A 20,079-nucleotide genomic window follows, 5' to 3' on the forward strand; every position below is an offset into this window, starting at 1 on the left:
AGCAGAAACCCTAGCAGAAACCTTAGCAGAAGAAATTGGGGGTCTATATTCAATATTCTTAAAGCAAAGAAATTCCAACCCAGAATTTCATATCTGGCCAAAGTAAGCTGCAAAAGTGAAGGAGAAATAAGATCTTTTTCAGACAAGCAAATGTTGAGGGAATTAATTGCCATTAGATCTGCCTCACAAGAGCTCCTGAAGGAAGTGCTAAACATGGAAAAGGACTGTTACCAGTCACTTCAAAAGCACACTTAAGTACAAAGACCAGTGACACTTTATAATTGTCACTGCTTTATAGCAACCACACAAACAAGTTGGCATAATAACATCTTACATAATGGTGGCAGGATCAAATTCACACATAACAATACTAACCCTGAATGTAAATGGGCTAAATTCCCCAGTTAAAAGGCACAGAGTGGCAAGCTCGATAAAAACCAAGACCCGGCTGGGTGCAGTGGCTCACGCCTGTAATCCCAGCACTTTAGGAGCCCAAGGTGGGCAGATCACAAGGTTAAGATATTGAGACCATCCTGGCCAACATGATGAAACCCAGTCTCCACTAAAAATACAAAAAATTAGCTGGGCATGGTTGTGTGTGCCACTGCACTCTAGCCTAGCAACAGAGCAAGACTCCATCTCAAAACAAACAAACAAACAAACAAACAAACAAACAAACAAAACCCCAAGACCCTTTGGTATGCAGTCTTCAAGAGACCCATCTGACACCCATAAGCTCAAAACAAAGAAATGGAGAAAAATCTACCACAGAAAAAAAAAAAAAAAAAGAAAAAAAAAAAAAGAAAAAAACAGGGGTTACAATCCTAATTACAGAATAAATAAACTTTAAACCAACAAGGACCAGAAGAGACAAAGAAGGGCATTACACAATGGTAAAAGTTCAATTTAAAAAGAAGATTTAACTATCCTAAATATATATGCACCAACATTAAACAGATCATCAAGGCAAAAAATTAACAAAGATATTCAGGACCTGAACTCAGCACTGGATCAAATGGTCCTGAGAAACATCTATAGAACCTTCCACCTCAAAATAACAGAATATACACTCTTCTCATCACCACAAGGTACATACTCTAAAATTGATAACATAATCAGATATAAAACACTCCTTAGCAAATGCAAAACAACTGAAATCATAACAACCAATCTTTTGAACCACAGCACAAGAAAAATAGATTTCAAGACTAAGAAAATAACTCAAAACCATACAATTACATGGAAATTGAATAAACTGCTCCTGAATGACTTTTGGGCAAATAATGAAATTAAGGAAGAAATAAAGAAGTTCTTAGAAACTAATGAGAACAAAGATACGACATAACAGAATCTCTGGTACACAGCTAAGGCAGTGTTAAGAGGGATATTCATAGCACTAAATGCCCAGATCAAAAAGCTAGAAAGATCTCAAATTAACAACCTAATATCACAACTAAAAGAACTAGAGAACCAAGAGAAAATCAGCCTCAAAGCTAGCAGAGGACAAAAAGTAAAATCAGAGCTGAAGTGAAGGGGGTTGAGACACCAAAGAAAAATTCAAAAGATCAACAAATCCAGGAGCTGAGTTTTTCAAAAAATTAATAAAATAGATAGACTGCTAGCTAGGCTAATAAAGAAGAAAAGAGAGAAGAGAAGATTCAAATAAAAACAATCAGAAATGATAAGGGGGATATTACCACTGACTCCACAGAAATACAAACAGCCAACAGAGAATATTACAAACACCTCTATGCACGGAAACTAGAAAAGCTAGAAGAAATGGATAAATTCCTGGACACATACAGCCACCCAAGACTGAACCAGGAAGAAATCCCTGAACAGATCAATAAAGAGTTCTGAAATTGAAGGAGTGATAAATAGCCTACCAACCAAAGAAGCCCAGGACAAGACAGATTCACAGCCAAATTCTACCAGATGTACAAGGAAGAGCTGATACCATCCCTGCTGAAACTATTCCAGAATATTGAACTACATTTTGAGTAACAGGGTATTGTGCTTTGTTTCTATTTGCATAGTTTTCTCCCTGCTATCTGACATCCTTAGCTAAGAAGACTGTTTTGTCTACAGAGATGAAATTAATGCCCTGGTGGCATTGCTTCTGGTCTCCAATGCAAGCCAACTTTCCGTTCCAGCTGCATTAGCTCCTAATAAGAGAGTCAGCATGTCCTTTGAAGCCAGGCATTGACTTCTCTCTAGATATGAAAGTCCTAGATGACATCTTCCAATATAAATCTGCTTTATCTACATTAAACATCTGTTGTTCAGTGTAGCCACCTGCACCAATAATCTTAATGAGATCTTCTAGATAAATTTCTGCAGCTTCTATTCATCAGCACTTGGCTGTTTTATGTTATACTTGACTTATATCTTGGCTTTTTTTATAGACAGTGTCTCACTATGTTGCCCATGCTGGTCTTTAACTCCTAGGCTCAGTTGATCTTCCCACCTCAGCCTCGCAAGTAGCCAATACTACAAGTGTATGCCACTGTGCCTGTCTCCCACATTGCATTTTTATGTTATGAAGTCAGTTTCTTTCCTCCAACCCCATGAGCCAACCTCTGGTAGCTTCAAATTTTTCTTCTGCAGCTTCCTCATCTCTTTTAGACTTCACAGAATTGAAGAGAGTTAGGGCCTTGCTCTGAATTAGACTTTGGTTTAAGGGAATGTTGTGGCTCGTTTGATCTTCTATTCAGACCACTAAAAGTTTCTTCATATCAGCAGTAAGGCTATTCTGCTTTCTTAACATTCAGGTGTTCACTGTAGTATCACTTTAAATTTCCTTCTAAGGATTTTTTCCTTTACATTCACAAAATAGCTAACTGGTACAAGAGACCTAGCTTTCAGACTATCTCAGCTTTCAGTGTGCCTTCCTAAGTTTAATCATTTCTAGCTTTTGATTTAAAGTGAGAGATGTGTAATCTTCCTTTCACTTGAATACTTAGAGGCCATTTCAGGCTTATTAATTTCAATATCATTGTGTCTCAGGGATTAGACAGGCCTGAGGAGAGGAAAGGAGACAGGGAAATGGCTGGTTAGTGGAGCAGTCAGAACCCACACAACATTTACCAGTTAAGTTTGTCATCTTGTATGACCATGGTTTGTGCTGCCCCCAAACAATAGTAACATCAAAGATCACTGATCACAATAACAGATAAGAAAATTCATTAAAAAATTTGAAGTATTGTGAGAATTGTCAAGATATCACACAGAAATACAAAGTGATCACACTTTTGTAAAAATGGTGGTGATAGCTGTGTTTGACATAGGGTTGCTACAGCCTTCAATTTGTACTAAATTCAATATCTGTGAAAGGTAATACAATGAAGTGCAATAAAATGAGGTATTCTTTTATTCTGGTGTTGCAATCTCACTAGTTCTTGATAATTTAAATGCTTTTGAATAGAGCTGATGAAGTGAGAAGGCTCATGATATATGGCAGAAAAACGTTTTGGTGGTTTTAAATTGAAGAACATATTTTTACTGGGAGTCAGACAGTCCTAGAAGGGACCTAGGTAAATGTATGGTGCAAGAAGTAAAGGAGTTTGGTTTTGAGCAGAACTCAAGGGTGGACAATGATGGTTGTGTATAACAAAATAAATCACTATGAGATGCCTTTGCTCACTGGAACTTGTCAAAAGAGCAGCAGGAACGATGGATCCCAATGTCAGCCCTTAAGGAATATAAAAGAAGGTGAGGTATTTGGAGTGTGAATTGAGTCAAGCATCTAATATACTTGACTTACTACCTTATTGCTTGCTGCCTCAATGGAAGAGTGTCCTAAATTGTTCTAAAAGGGGCAATCCCATGTATACAGAATTCCAGAAAGAATCATCTTTTTTTTTTTTTTTTTCTTTTCCTGCAGTTAAATGGTCACTAAGTCAAAGTGATAATTTTCTTCTTTACTATTCTCCACCTCCAATGTTTCTTTTCAATTTGATTTAAAGGTTATTTTAATGAGAAACTATTTTGACATTGTCATATTGATCACAATTAAGAAAATAAGTGAATGTTAGTCATTCTTCTGGGAGACCAAGAACACTATCCTTCACTTTCATGAAACAAGAAGGAAAGAATTCCAAAGGACACCATGGCACATAGATGCTCCTTTCAGAAGGGTCCAACCAGTTTAATGAGTCACCTGGCTCCACAAGTCATTTCTTTGTAACAAACCCAAGGGCCTTTCTCTCAAAGGGACAGGCAATAACAGCCCTAGGAGATTTCCCATGTTCTCTTAGAACCTTCCTTTCTCCCTCCAGACCCCACAAAGATATCCATATTCATCCTTGCTGCATGTATGGGGAGCATTCAGTGGTTGACATTGTCAAGTATTCAGTACTCAGCTACTTATAACACTGAATGGAAAACAGTACTTTATAAATGTCCTTGGAATTTAACATCAACAATTCTGGCTCTGAAAGGTAAGTGCAAGATTCATAAATTTTGCTAAAATAATTTAAATTTTTATTTGTTTAGCAAGAAACTAAAAATAAAAGAACTACTCTCGCCAACTTTAGCTCTTGACCTCAACAGAAACTATGGCCTCAGCAAGAAATGCACCACAGAATAGTCATTGTCTGCACACCCAGCTCAGGCTTCCCAGAGTCTCCAGGGGCATTGTGGATGGTCTACAGAAGCCAAAGCTATTGCTAAGATTGTGTAGGTAAGAATATGAAAAGGAAATCAGAAACACAGTCTGATTTTCAGATTGGGTGGGGCTCCCAGTCCTATACCCTCTATTCATCATCAAAAGTGACCCATGCATTGAAATATTGAAAGAATATTTGAGTAGTTAGAGTCCCTGACCCAGGTAGACAAGCATGAATGGATGTCAAAATGAAGAACTCCAGAGAGGACCTAGGTGTCCAGTGGAGAGGAAGGGAAGGACAACAATTAGTTGGCATGTTATATATCTAAATGGCATAGTCCAGAACTAAGAAGGCACCAGATACTGCACTTCCTGTTTTATATTGGATTTGGGGTGAAAATCCCCTGACATGTGTTGAAAGACAATTTACTTCTCATAAAAAAATGAATAAATAATCATATACCAATACTTCATTTTTACTTAATGAAATTTAGTTTCTTAGCCCTGATGTATAATCAAACACCTATGGGTACTTTATAGGTATCATCCTTCCTTTAAATCAAATAGCAAAGCTGTATTATAGGGACAATTAGTTCTATTTCACAAATGCAAAAACTGAGAGTCAGAGAGATTATGCACCAATTGATACAGTTGTCTGGCAGAAGGCCCAGGATCTAATTGTTTGACCCTAGTCACTCCATGACTCTCTGATCAGCATATATTGAAGCTCAAGTGGTGTACACAATGAAAGCAAGGTAAGCTCCACTGAACTCTGCCTCAGTCAGGAGGCAAACAGCATAAATGCTGCTCAGAATTTGTCCTCATTCCTGAGTTCAGAGTATGTTCAGAGACTGACAAAGAGAATTGTGAAGGATTTAATGATATTTCACAGTGGAATGGCCAAAGGAATTATGAAAGTTTAAATTTAAAAAAAGGATGGTAGAAGAGGCATCGTAGGGGCTCCAATATTTTAACACTTTTATATAGATATTGGATGGTTTGCACCATTAAACTCAGGGGGAACCAACTGAGAAGTTTAAAAAACAGATTTTAATAACAGAACCAACACCAAAGGCAATAAGGCCTGACACTAGAGTAATTGAGGCACAATTAATGAAGATCAATTAAAGAAGAGATGGATCACATTCTTTAATGAGCTACAGGTTCTCAACTATTGATTTATTATCCCTCAGAATTCACATAGTCAAAGAATTCAGTTCCAGTGTCAGAGAAAATTAATTCTCATTCCAAAGTAAAAATAAATTATAATTGCTAGGAATTTGAAGACATTTGGTACTAATATTTATTATTTAGATAAATGTTTCAAACTTTAAGAAAAGCAATAACATTGTTAGTAGAAAATTGTGTTTTTATGAATAGTATAACCAATGATATTGAGCAGAAAATCTCAATGTCATGTTAATATGACTCTTTAAAACTACAAAAGTTGCAAGGAAGGATATGTAATAGGGAGACACATTTAGAAAAGTAATTGAAGATAGATTATGAAGCTCCATGGATATCGTGCTAAAAAGTTTGACATAGATTCCATCAGTATTTCAGTTATAAGGATTGTTCCAGAAAATGGGAAATATTTTATTGATAATACTAAGTAGAGATGTAAATTAAAAAATGGAATATATGTTAAATATATACATGATTACAAATATGTGAACACTACTTATATATGCCTCAAAGTCAAAATAAATCAAAATGGATTGTGAGGCACTATTAAAGTTAAGGATTTGTAAGTGGTTCTTTAGTTGTTAAATATGCAAAACATTAAAATAAAACATATGCAAAAAGAATTTGTAATTCTATAGAATTTACCTATAGCGATTGCTGTTTAGCTGAAGTTAATGGCGAGTAAAGACATTGACTCTGTCAAATGCTATATGCTTTAATATAAATTATTTCCTCACCTCTATTTTCTCATTCTGATGAATATGCTTTTTTCTAATTTTCACTGAACCTTTAGTATGCCCTGAAATTATTACATTGAACTACAGAAATTTATCTGTTTTTTTTTTGTATTATTTATTAATTCTGCTTTGTTATGATTATCTCCAAACACAGAAGCTTTGCCTTTGCCACAACACAGTGGCAAAACATCTGAATAAGGCAATAAGCTCCTTAATGAAAATGTAGGCAAGAATGCAACAAAACAATGATCAAGAGGGAGCACTTTGGTTTAGTATTTTCATTATTGCAAATCATAGGGATTTGCTTACCTTGGAGCACAGAATCTACTTCTTTTTACTTATTGCCTTAAGAGAAATACCTAGTAATGGGAATATTTTAAAATGTATCATATTTTGACATGATTTCCACCTTATGCCTGATCCAGTTTGTAGGGTTACTAGATCATTTTCCCCCTTATTTTATTTTTAAATTAATATACAGTAAAAACGACCCTTTTAGTGAACATCTCCACAAATTTTAACGCAAGTATAGATTTGTGTAACCACCATCACAATTAGGATACAGAATAGCTGCGTCAATCCAAAAGACTCCTTTGTACTACCCCTTTGTAACTTCACCTCTGTCCATTCCAAACCCTGGGCAAACACTAATTTGTTCTCCATCTGTATATTATTGTCTTTTAGAGAATGTCATATTCATTAAATCATGCATTAGATAACTTTGGAGACTAGCTTCTTTTATTCAGCACAATGACTTGCAAATTTATCCGTATGTGTGTGTTCATTCCCTTTTTTTGCTTAGTAGTATTCCATTGTGTGAATGTATTATGGTTTATCATTCACTTGAATGATATTTTGGTTGCTTCCAGTATTTGATAATTATGAATAGAGATGTTATAAACATTCCTGTCCAGGTATTTGTGTGAACATAAGTTTTCATTTCCCTAGAATAAATACCTTGGAGTAATGTTGCCAGATCATATAGTAAACGTATTTTTAACTTAATGAGAAACTACCAAATTATTTTCGAATGTGACTATGCCAGTTTGCATTCCCATCTGCGATGAATAAAACCGTAGGTGCTTCATCTTCTTGCCACCATTTGGTCTTGCCAATATTTTTTTAATGTAACCATTCTAATAAATGTGTGGTGGTATCTCATTATAGTTTTAATTTGTAAATTTTATAAATGAATTTGTGAGATTTTAATTTTAATTTGTAAATGTTTAATGTCTAATGATGTTGAGACACTTGTACTTAAAGTAATTACTGATATATTGTGACTTGTTTGCAGTTTATTTTTGTTTTCAAAAATTAATTTTTTAAAGTTACAAATTAATTTGTAAAAATTAACTTTAGTCTTAAAATTAATTTGTAAAATTTTAATTTTAATTTGTAAATGCCTAATGTCTAATGATGTTGAAACATTTGAGTTTAAAGTAATTACTGATATATTATGGTTTGTTTGCCCTTTTGTTTTTTGTTTTCTATTTGTTCTCTCATTTGTTTCTTTTTTTCTTTCTTTCCCTGCCTTCCTGTGGGTTACCTGAACACGGCCATTCATACATCTTCTTTGGTGAAATGACTATTCAAATATTTGCACTTTTTAAAATTAGGTTATTTTTCTTCTCATTCCTGAATTGTAAGAACCTTTCTCTGTTTCATGTATACATCTTTTTATCCAATACGGTGTTTTCAAAAATTTTCTACAAGTCTGGCTTCATTGCGTTTTCTTGGTGGGGTCTTTTGAAAAGCAAAAGTTTTAAATTTTGAGAAGTCCAATTTTTGATTTTTCATGTATGTATTGTGCTTTTGGTATTATAGTTAAAAAAAAAACTTAGCTTTCATATCTAAGATCACAGAGACATTCTTTTGTGTTTTCTTTCAAACAATTTGTAGTTCTAGCTATTGCATTTATGTCTATATTTATCTTGAATTAATTGTTTTGTGTGTCACGAGGTAATTGTATAAACTCCTCCTTTCACATATGGATGTTCAATTGTCTCAGCACAATTTGTTGAAATATAATTGATTTTCCTTGGCACTTTTGGCAACCAGCCGGCATACACCTTTAAGTAACCTGACTAGGGACCTGTCACATTACAGCCCACCCTGTCCTGTCCCCCGGCTTTTACATTCTTTCTGCAATCTTGCACAAAAGTCCCTGAGTGGGGTAAGAAGGGAGGAAATATATTAATATATAATATATAGCCATGGCTTTTGCATACAGGCCATATCCACAATAGCATAAAAAGCACACACCGTATACACAACAGCATAAAAAGCAGAAGCTAACTACAATTATAATGCCTATTAGCAAAACATACTTCAATGTGTAGGTAGGGTGTGTAACTAATTTGAGAATAAGTCAAAGAAATCTAATTGGGTTGTATCATGGATCTGGACCAAAAAATAATGTAAAACGTCTGTGACATTATTCACTTCATCTGGCATATAGGTGCAACAGGTAATGTATATAAGGGCACATGTTTTTAGGTCTCCAATATGTTGGCAATTGGGCCTCCAGGTGGAGACAATCACCAGTCAACTGGAGTTGCATTATCAGTGCTGTTGAACTGATCACTCCAGTTCTGTCAGGAGAAATGCAGAATATTCTAAGGTGTGCCATTATCATTTGATAGAGGGAGCTCTTCGTATACTTAACAATCAGACTTGTTGCTGACAGCTGCTGTAGTCACAGCCCAGCATAGAAAGACATTACCAGCTGCCATGGGTAGCAGGAACAATAGCTATTGGCGAAAACACAGGTGTTTAGTAGGGACCCTTGTGGGTATATCCATTACTTGAACATTACCACCATATTTTCTCCCATTTGCCCTATTAGGAAGCCCACCATGGACTTCAGGCTTGTCTTGCAGTACCATGTTTGGCTTCCCTCCCTGGAAGCAGGCAAAATAGCAATCAATTGGTAAATTTCTGGCCTTGCCCACATTATCTGCACTATGATCATTCCATTGAAGCCTCACATTGTATTCCATAATATATGCAATTATTTCTCAACTAAAAATAAAACTTAAAAAGAAATTTATTTACAATGTGATACAAAGCATATAAAAATATATATATAGGAGATAAATTCCTGGAAACACATGTGCCACATTTCTAATAGTTGATGTGCGTGATGGTAGCCAGATTTGAGAGAAATGTTTCTTTTGAATTTTCAAGTGTTTCCCAGACTGCTTATATAATTTTTTTTATTTAGAAATAAAATAAGCCCTTTCTTCACTTATGCTATTATTACAGTGCTTTCCATGAACTAGTATCTTCACTTTTTCCTTCTCTATGAGGCCGGCTTTCTCTGGACAGAGAACCTAAACTTTATTTATCTTTTTATTTCGCAGAGCCTATTTATTATTGTAATCATGCATTCATTCATTGGACAAGTTTTTTTTTCAGCATGTTATGTACAAGAAGTCGATATTTGTAATACAGGGATAGGATGCAGTTATGGAAGATAATGTATTCATTGAGGAGAATGAACAGTAAAAAAACAAATAACAACAAAAATCATAACCCAGTATAAGTGAAGACAATCTAGACATGCGTGAAAGTTGATGTCTATAATACAAATGAAGGTTACCTGATTCACCCCTGGGAGTCAGAAAAGCCTTCGGAGGGAAATTAATCTTGAAAGATGTATAGAAGTCACCCAGGATAATGACGGTGGGAGGTGGTAGCTGTCTACACAGGAGAAAAAGTGGAGCAAAGGCCAGAGAAATTAGAATACATCAAGAAGACTCTAAATAGTTCAAGAAGTTTGAGTCAGTGTGAGTGGTGAATGGAGACATCCTGAGAGACAGAGTCGTAGGCTGGAACATAAAGAATATTGTATGCTTTGCTAACAAGTTAGGTTTCATTGTGAAGGCTTGAGAGAGTACTGAAAGACTGAAACGAATCTCTTTGGGATCATCTGCTTTTTATTTATCAAGATATCGCTTACACAAATGTGTTGTGAACAAGAATGGAGGCAGTAAAGTAAATAGGTCAATAAAATAGAAAGGAAAAATGGCTAGGTCCTTGACTAAAGTAGGGATGCTGAGAATAGTAAAAAGGAGATAAAGAGATAAAATTGGGAGTTAAATTGTAGATAGGCTCAATAAGATTTTATTAGTTGTGATAAAATAAGAGGAAGAAGACTAGGAGGGCTCACAAGTTGCAGACACAAGAGATTGGGTGGATGGTGGTGTCACTCCCCAGATACACAATTTGGAAGGAAAGAATGCCAAAGAAAAGAATGAATGAATTTGTTATGGGGAAGGCTGGGTTTTAGGTACTTGTGGAATTTCCAACTGAAGACTCATTGAATTGTGGTCTAGATGTCTTCTGAGAGATCTGTCTATAAGTCTAGGTATGAGAGGCATTTTAACATGCTCATTATATACAGAAAAGAATGTAAGTAATTTCCCAGAGAGTTAAGTTGAACCATTCTCTTTTTACGTGGAAGACACATAAAAACAAAAACAATCCTGTAGGACATCAATATATGAAGTCACTGTGAATGAGCCTGAGGAACAACCAAAGAAAGCTGGGAATGTGTGATATAAAATCCTCTAACAAATTAATATTCACATTTCTTTCAACAGGAACAATTCACAGAGAAGATGGGGATTAGAAACCATACCACAGTGACAGAGTTTATTATTTTGGGGTTAACTGAGGATCCTACACTTCGTGACATCTTGTTTGTGATATTTCTAGGAATCTACATTGTCACCTTAATAGGCAATATCGGCATAATCACTTTAATAAGAAGCTGTTCCCAGCTTCACACTCCCATGTACCTGTTCCTCAGCCACTTGGCTTTTGTGGACATAGGGCTGTCCACAGTAGTCACACCTATAATGCTTATGGGATTCCTAAGACATGGAGCGGCCCTCCCTGTTACTAGCTGTGAAGCCCAGCTCTATTCTGTAGTCATGTTTGGGACGTCTGAATGCTTCCTACTGGCGACCATGGCCTATGATCGCTATGTGGCCATCTGCTCACCCCTGGTGTACTCCACCTACTTGTCCCCCAGAGTCTGCATCCTCTTAGTGGTGGCTTGCTACCTGGGTGGATGTGTGAATGCCTCAACATTTACTAGTTGTTTATTGAATCTGTCTTTCTGTGGACCAAATCATATAGATCATTTTTTCTGTGATTTCTCTCCTTTGTTGAAACTTTCCTGCTCAGATATCTCCATTCCTGAAATGATACCTTCCATCTCTTCTGGATCTATCATTGTGGTCACAGTATTTGTTATAGCCATCTCCTACATCTACATCCTCATCACCATCCTGAAGATGCGCTCCAACGAGGGGCGCCACAAGGCTTTCTCCACCTGCACCTCCCACCTCACAGTGGTTACTCTCTACTATGGAACGATTACCTTCATTTATGTGATGCCCAAGTCCAGCTACTCAACTAGCCAGAACACATTGATATCTCTGTCCTACACAGTGGTAATCCCCATAACGAACCCCTTTATCTATAGTCTGAGGAACAGAGATGTAAAGGAGGCACTAAGAAAGGCAGCTGTCAGAATATATTCTTAGGATTAATTCACAGCATTTCAGACAACCTATAAAGTTTTCATTATCGGTATCACACTTAGGACCTACCAAATACTGCTTAACTGACTGCTTAAAATAAAATTATATTTATTTGTTCTAATTTTCACTTTTAAATACTTGTAGACCAATTGGGAGACACCTAGACATCAGTAATAATGATAGTAATATTTATTACTATTATTAAACTCTTATAGATGCCAAGCATTTTTCCTTTATTTATTTTGCAAACAATAGCTTTTACTTACTCTGTGCCAGGCCCTATTCTAAGCATGTTACATATGTTAACTCATTGATTCCTCACAACAACCCTATGAAGTGATGCCACTATTTGTATTTCACAAATAAATCATCTGGGCATAGAGACATTAAGTGGAATGTCCAAAGTCATGAAGTTAAATATGGGACCAGTAAGTATTTGAATCAAGAAAGTTTGATTCCAAACCATTATTTTTCTTCATTTAATTTTCTCAGCAATCCTATGATGCAGGAATAAATTTCCCATAATTTACAGTGGAGAAAACTGTATTGAAAGATACAGTAGTTTTTACAGATAGATGTAAACTTAAGTCCTCTGTTTCCAGGATCCATGCACTTAACCTATATCAAACCATGACCATCGGCCTAATGACATCAACATTGCTACTGAGCTAGAGGATTTGGGCAGGACAATCAAGCTTAAGCTGGAACTTTGTATCAATTTTTTGAACAAACCCTACCACTAGATGGTCTAGGTTGTGTAGGCTCTGAATGAGGGTGAAAATTTGAAAGCTGGATTGGTTGTCATCTTTTAGGAGATCAGATCTTAACACCAAGACCACATGATTTAGCTAGTAGTTTATCCATATTTTAAAGCACATTAAAAACAAATAGTCTCCTTAAATATAATGTAATATTTATTTGTAGCAATTAAAAGCAGTGTCCTTTAATTCTTTTTTTTTTTTTTTGAGACGGAGTCTTGCTCTGTGTGGCCCAGGCTGGAGTGCAGTGGCATGATCTTGGCTCACTGCAAGCTCCGCCTCTCGGATTCACGCCATTCTCCTGCCTCAACCTCCCGAGTAACTGGAACTACAGATGCCCACCACCAAGCTGGCTAATTTTTTTGCATTGTTTTAGTAGACATGGAGAATTAAAAACAGTGTCCTTTAATTCTAAGCATTGCAATTAATGTGTTAACAATAGTAGTTCCATAGGTCTGAATTGATACAGAAATTAGAACATGTTTAAAAAAAAAAAAAAAACAGAAATGTTGTTGCATATCACATTAACTAAATGTTTTTCTTGGAGAATGATTTATTTTCATTTACATTATCACCATAAGACTAGAAAGGATGAGGAGAGGTCTGCTGGAATACAGAAACTACCAATTCCAAGCAAATATCGAAACTACTGTTTCTGGCATCTGGGAGGAAGACTTAGAATCCAGGTGTCCTTTTTACCTCAGTGTAATGGAGAGAGAGAAGTGAGGGTTGGGAAACATAGGAAATTTTTTTAACAAAATGAAAAGTATTTAACATATGCTATTCAGTGAAAATATAGAGTATCTATAATATTCTGGCAAACTTTTAAATAGAAAATACAGAACAAGGAGTGAAAGGTAACAAGGAAAAACTAAAACACAGGAAATGAATAAATAATGGGGTTTTAGACACATTCCATTTTGAGTTTCTCTTGTTTTAATACTTTATAATAAAAAAACATTAAAAGTAGAGAAAGTTTAATAGTATATGCAAAAGACTTGACACATACTAGGCACTCAAAACCATGTGGATATTTTGAATACAGGCAGAACATAGCTGCCTGAATTTCCCCTTTGAGTAGTGGGAGAGTATATTCTCCTTCCCATTTATGGACAGTAGAATTGTAGCCACATTGTAAATCCCTGTGACCTTGGCAGGGTCTTCCAACCCTTTAGTCATGCATCTTGCACATTAGAGGGATGCAGAACCTAAGGTACTCTTTTCTTAATGTTGTTGGAGACAGTTCAGTTCAACATTATGATTTCCTGAGCACTTATTTAATGTCTTGTGCTGATTTTAAAAAAAAGCCATTGTCTGATCTCTAAATACTTACTATATTGTATAAAACATATGTGTCCCCGCCTAGAAGCAGCTTCTCCATTCCTTCTCGAATCTCTGTTGAATTTGGCCCATCTGCCTTTACTCCAGCTTCCACCACTCCATCAGGGTGACCCAGAAGTCCTACAAAGTGTCCACCTCTGGTCCGGGACTTTTAGCAGGGGCTCCTACAAGAGTGGGCCCAGAGCCCACATCAGCCCCTTGAGCTTTGGTGGACAGCAGCAGCAGCAGCTTCTGGGGCGACAGGGCCCCAGGATGGGTTTGGGTGGAGGCTATGCTGGTCGGATAATATGGGGGCACAGTCGCTGTCACGGTGAGCCAGAGCCTGCTGAGCCCCATAAGCTGGAGGTGGACCCCACAGGGCTAGGAAAAGTTGAAGCTGGAGGTAGAGTTTGGCAATATGCAGGGGCTGGTGGAGGACTTCGAGTAAATGTAAGGATGAGATCAACACGTAGACAGAAATGGAAAATGAATTTCTTCTCATCGAAAAAGATGTGGATGAAGCTTACATGAAAAAAGTAGAGCTGGAGTCTCACCTGGAAGGGTTGACTGACGAGATCAACTTCCTCAGGCAGCTGTGTGAAGAGGAGATCTTTGAGCTGCAGCACTGGACTTTAGACACATCTGTCATCCTGTCCATGGACAACAGCAGCTCCCTGGACATGGACGGCATCATCTCCAAGTCCGCACTTAGTCGCGGAGATGACCAGCCACAGCCGGGTGAGGCTGAGAACTTGCACAGGATCAAGTGTGAGCAGATGCAGACGCTGGTGGGGAGGCATCGGGATGACCTGTGGCACTCGCAGGAGATCTCCAAGACAAACTAGAACATCAGCCGGCTCTAGGCTGAGACTCAGGGGCTCAGAGGCCAGGGGGCTTCCCTGGAAGCCACCATCATGGATGGCTTGCAGCGTGGGGAGCTACTGGTTAAGGATGCCAGTGCCAAACTGGTGGAGCTGGAGGCCCTCTGAGCCAGGAAGGCCTTGCCCTACAGCTGCAAGGAGCTGATGAAGGTCTGGCTGGTCCTGGACAGTGAGATCGACACCTACAGTACGCTGGGAGAGGGCAAGGAGAGCCGGCTGGAATCTGGAATGCGGAACATGAGTATCCACATGAAGACCATTGGAGGCTACTCAAGTGGGCTGAGCTGGCAAGCTCTTGCTTCAGCTATGGCCTGGGCTCCTTCCAGTCCAACTTTGGCTCTGGCGGGGTCTCCAGCTCCTTCAGCCACACCAGCTCCTCCAGGATCTTGGTTGTGATGAATATCAAGACCTGAGATGGGAAGCTGGTGTCTGAGTCCTCTGATGTCCCACCCAAGTGAATGGCCTCTGTAGTCCCTCCAATCCTACCCCTTCCTGTGGCTGTTCCAGAGCTTATGAGGGAGGCAGCTGTGCAGAGAAGAATAGAGAACAGGAGACCTATCTAAGGCCAAGCCCTAGCCCTCAGCCCACCCTTGTGGGGAGTTCTGCCTTAGGTACCCCCTGTTGCCCATGCCCCCAACTAAAAATCAATTTAATTTAATTTATTAATTATTTTTTTCCAAAATAAAGTCACAGCTAACTCTACCAACTTACAAGACAGCAAGCAAACAAAAACAACAATACCAAAAAATAAAACACATCCATATTTACTTGTCTAGAAGTAATTTGGTACTCACAACATGGTAAGTGCAATGAGGAGTATGCCTAAAGAAAGGACACTTTTCCTAACCACTATTGTAGAATAACACTTTCTGGAGAATAAAGCACTAAAACTTGGTCTCACAACATGACGAGATTAATAAGGTAAGGCAGTGGAAAGGTGTTCCAGGTATTAGAAGTTGCATAATCAATGGCACACAGGAATAAAATAGCAGGTGTTTGGGAAATTACAAGTCATTCTACATTTATGAAGCTTTCAGTATGGGGTGAAAAGAAGTGGAAATAGGTGATGTCTATATGAAACAGGTCATAAAAAGCCTTACATTTGATGTGAAAGTATATTTTATGCAATAATGAACTATTGAAAGCCTTTTGTAAAATGGTTAGATATGTTTAGGTCATTCTGACAACAAAGTAAAGCATATCTTTGAGGATGCCTGGTTAGGTAACAATCTACAGTACTCCAGTAGACAAAGGATAAAGATTTGAATATCAGTAATAGAAAAATACAAAACAAGGAGAGAACAACCTTGAGAAAGATTTAGGGGAGATAATTGGTAGAAATTGTTGATTGTTGGATGGGGGATTAGATAGAAGGAATAATTTGGATAACTCCCATGGTCCCAACTTAGGTGAAGGAGTGCTCTTACTGACACCAGTCTCCCATTTAAAGTCCCAGGTTAGAGTAGGAAAGAGAGCAGTGTCTGTAAAATCTGTAAATTCTGTAAAATCTGTACGCACACTGCCATCAGAAGAGCAGATGTTGTGAGACTCAAAGGCCAGCTTTAAGGATTAAAGTTTCTTAATCTCACATAGACCAGTCTTCTCCAATTTCTGAATTCAACTCTAAATGCCCTGACCCCTTGATCCTGTCTGCCCTGCTTTTTCACCATAATAATGAACATTTGTGATTGTCTTGGAGATGCGGGCTCTTTTTTGGTTCTATATGAACTTTAAAGCAGTTTTTTCCAATTCTGTGAAGAAACTCATTGGTAGCTTGATGGGGATGGCATTGAATCTATAAATTACCTTGGGCAGTTTGGCCATTTTCACGATATTGATTCTTCCTATCCATGAGCATGGTATGTTCTTCCATTTGCTTGTGTCCTCTTTTATTTCACTGAGCAGTAGTTTGTAGTTCTCCTTGAAGAGGTCCTTTACATCCCTTGTAAGTTGGATTCCTAGGTATTTTATTCTCTTTGAAGCAATTGTGAATGGAAGTTCATTCCTGATTTGGCTCTCGGTTTGTCTGTTACTGGTGTATAAGAATGCTTGTGATTTTTGCACATTAAGTCAAAAGAACAAAGCTGGAGGCATCACGCTACCTGACTTCAAACTATACTACAAGGCTACAGTAACCAAAACAGCATGGTACTGGTACCAAAACAGAGATATAGACCAATGGAACAGAACAGAGTCCTCAGAAATAATACCACACATCTACAGCCATCTGATCTTTGACAAACCTGAGAGAAACAAGAAATGGGGAAAGGATTCCCTATTTAATAAATGGTGCTGGGAAAATTGGCTAGCCATAAGCAGAAAGCTGAAACTGGATCCTTTCCTTACTCCTTATACGAAAATTAATTCAAGATGGATTAGAGACTTAAATGTTAGACCTAATACCATAAAAATCCTAGAAGAAAACCTAGGTAATACCATTCAGGACATAGGCATGGGCAAAGACTTCATGTCTAAAACACCAAAAGCAACGGCAGCAAAAGCCAAAATTGACAAATGGGATCTCATTAAACTAAAGAGCTTCTGCACAGCAAAAGAAACTACCATCAGAGTGAACAGGCAACCTACAGAATGGGAGAAAATTTTTGCAATCTACTCATCTGACAAAGGGCTAATATCCAGAACCTACAAAGAACTCAAATAAATTTACAAGAAAAAAACAAACAACCCCATCAAAAAGTGGGCAAAGGATATGAACAGACGTTTCTCAAAAGAAGACATTCATACAGCCAACAGACACATGAAAAAATGCTCATCATCACTGGCCATCAGAGAAATGCAAATCAAAACCACAATGAGATACCATCTCACACCAGTTAGAATGGCGATCATCAAAAAGTCAGGAAACAACAGGTGCTGGAGAGGATGTGGAGAAATAGGAACACTTTTACACTGTTGGTGGGACTGTAAACTAGTTCAACCATTATGGAAAACAGTATGGCGATTCCTCAAGGATCTAGAACTAGATGTACCATATGACCCAGCCATCCCATTACTGGGTATATACCCAAAGGATTATAAATTATGCTGCTATAAAGACACATGCACACGTATGTTTATTGCAGTACTATTCACAATAGCAAAGACTTGGAATCAACCCAAATGTCCATCAGTGACAGATTGGATTAAGAAAATGTGGCACATATACACCATGGAATACTATGCAGCCATAAAAAAGGATGAATTTGTGTCCTTTGTAGGGACATGGATGCAGCTGGAAACCATCATTCTTAGCAAACTATCACAAGAACAGAAAACCAAACACTGCATGTTCTCACTCATAGGTGGGAACTGAACAATGAAATCACTTGGACTCAGGAAGGGGAACATCACACACCGGGGCCTATCATGGGGAGGGGTGAGGGGGGAGGGATTGCATTGGGAGTTATACCTGATGTAAATGACGAGTTGATGGGTGCAGCACACCAACATGGCACAAGTATACATATGTAACAAACCTGCACGTTATGCACATGTACCCTACAACTTAAAGTATAATAATAATAAATGAATTAAAAAAAATAATGAACATTTGTAAGTAGGCAGCTTTTTGTCTTTTTCCTGAGGTCCTAACCCTGGTCCTTATCTTTTGATAAACAACATCTCCAATAGTCCTGTAAAAATTTCAGGTGTATCCTGATTCCCATGACATCTTGTAGCATTAGTTATGCAAACTCTGCGGTCCTGAGTATAAAGATTAGCCTCCTTTGGATATTTTGGATTCATGTCTCAAAGTTTAGAGTGTTCACAGGTCTCCTGTATTTTATGCCAGTTATCATTTAAGCCTTCACAATTGTCAATTAATTCAAGTCAAAGGCCAGTGATAAACAAGAACTTTCTGATCTGTTAAGATTTGTATATCCTTGTTGGCATGTTTATGAGTAATTCAGGGAGAAAGTAGAGGACTGACCACAAACATTGATAATTTCCTGCCATTGTGATCTCCAAGCCAATGAGGGATATTTGATCAATGCCTTAAAATTGCTTGACATGTAGATATAGGATAATCATTTATCCATTTATTTCAAAAATATTTGTTGAGAATTTATCATAGTCGAGAACTGAGTAAGCACTGAAGGTATATTGATGAATAGAAAAGACTTTGCATGAAATTTAGATTTCGGCAAAAACACTAGAAAATAAATCAACATTATAAATACAGAATATGGTAAGTGATGTGGAAGAAACAAATCAATAAGGTTAATATGACTGTTAAGGGTAAATGTGGTGATATAAGTGGTACTATAGGTAAAGTGACAGGGAAGGCCACGTGGGGCAGGTGATATTTGAGTAGAAGATGGAATGATCAGAAAGACCCATAGAAGGAGAGTGGAGTCGGGGAAGCTGCCAGACAAGAAACAAGATATGCAAAGATCCTGATATTCTCAAAAAATAAAAAGAAGACAATGGTAAACCAGATGAAGAGAGGTATACCAAAAGGGTTAGATCATGCGTGGGGAGCATCACATGCCATGGAAAAGTGTTTGGATTTTATGCTAAAACGAATGGGAAGCACCAAATGTTTTCTAAATGGGTGTAGCCTAATTGCAATTCACACTTTTAAAGAATACCTCTATTGTTGTATGTAAAAATTGACTATAAAAACACATTTTATTATATTACACTATTTCATGAGTCAGAAATTAATATTGGGTTTAGCTTGGCAATTTTACTCTACATAGCATTAATGAGGATCACTTAGTGATATCCAGATGGCATCTTTGCATGTCTACAGAATCAAAGATGGCATCATTCAAATGCCCAGCATCTTCACAGGGATGGTTTGAAAGCCTCTTCCTCTCCATGTAGTCATAGGATCATTCTATATGGTCTCACTAGCAGTTTAGTTGGATTTCTCACTAGTGGCTCAAGACTTTAATAGCAAGTGTTCCAAGAGATTAAAAGAAATCTGCAGTATTTACTATCACCTAGCCTCAGGAGACCTAGACATCTTGTCTACCTTTGTCTACAGGTAAAGCAAATTAGTAATTTCAGTCCAGATTCAAGAGAAGGGAAATTAGA

The 20,079-nt window shown here is 37.5% G+C and overlaps 2 protein-coding genes across 2 annotated transcripts in view; one reads left to right on the forward strand and one right to left on the reverse strand.

The window, feature by feature from the left end:
* Positions 1-20,079, reverse strand: part of RPL27A (ribosomal protein L27a) — a 1,008,958-nt gene that overhangs the window by 961,860 nt on the left and 27,019 nt on the right. The window lies entirely within an intron of this gene.
* LOC126935186 (olfactory receptor 491-like) lies at positions 11,151-12,083 on the forward strand. Its single transcript, XM_050756383.1, has one exon. The coding sequence runs from the start codon at positions 11,151-11,153 to the stop codon at positions 12,081-12,083; it is 933 nt and encodes a 310-aa protein (XP_050612340.1).

Source organism: Macaca thibetana, chromosome 14, assembly GCF_024542745.1.
Source record: "Macaca thibetana thibetana isolate TM-01 chromosome 14, ASM2454274v1, whole genome shotgun sequence".
Classification (NCBI taxonomy): Eukaryota; Metazoa; Chordata; class Mammalia; order Primates; family Cercopithecidae; genus Macaca; species Macaca thibetana.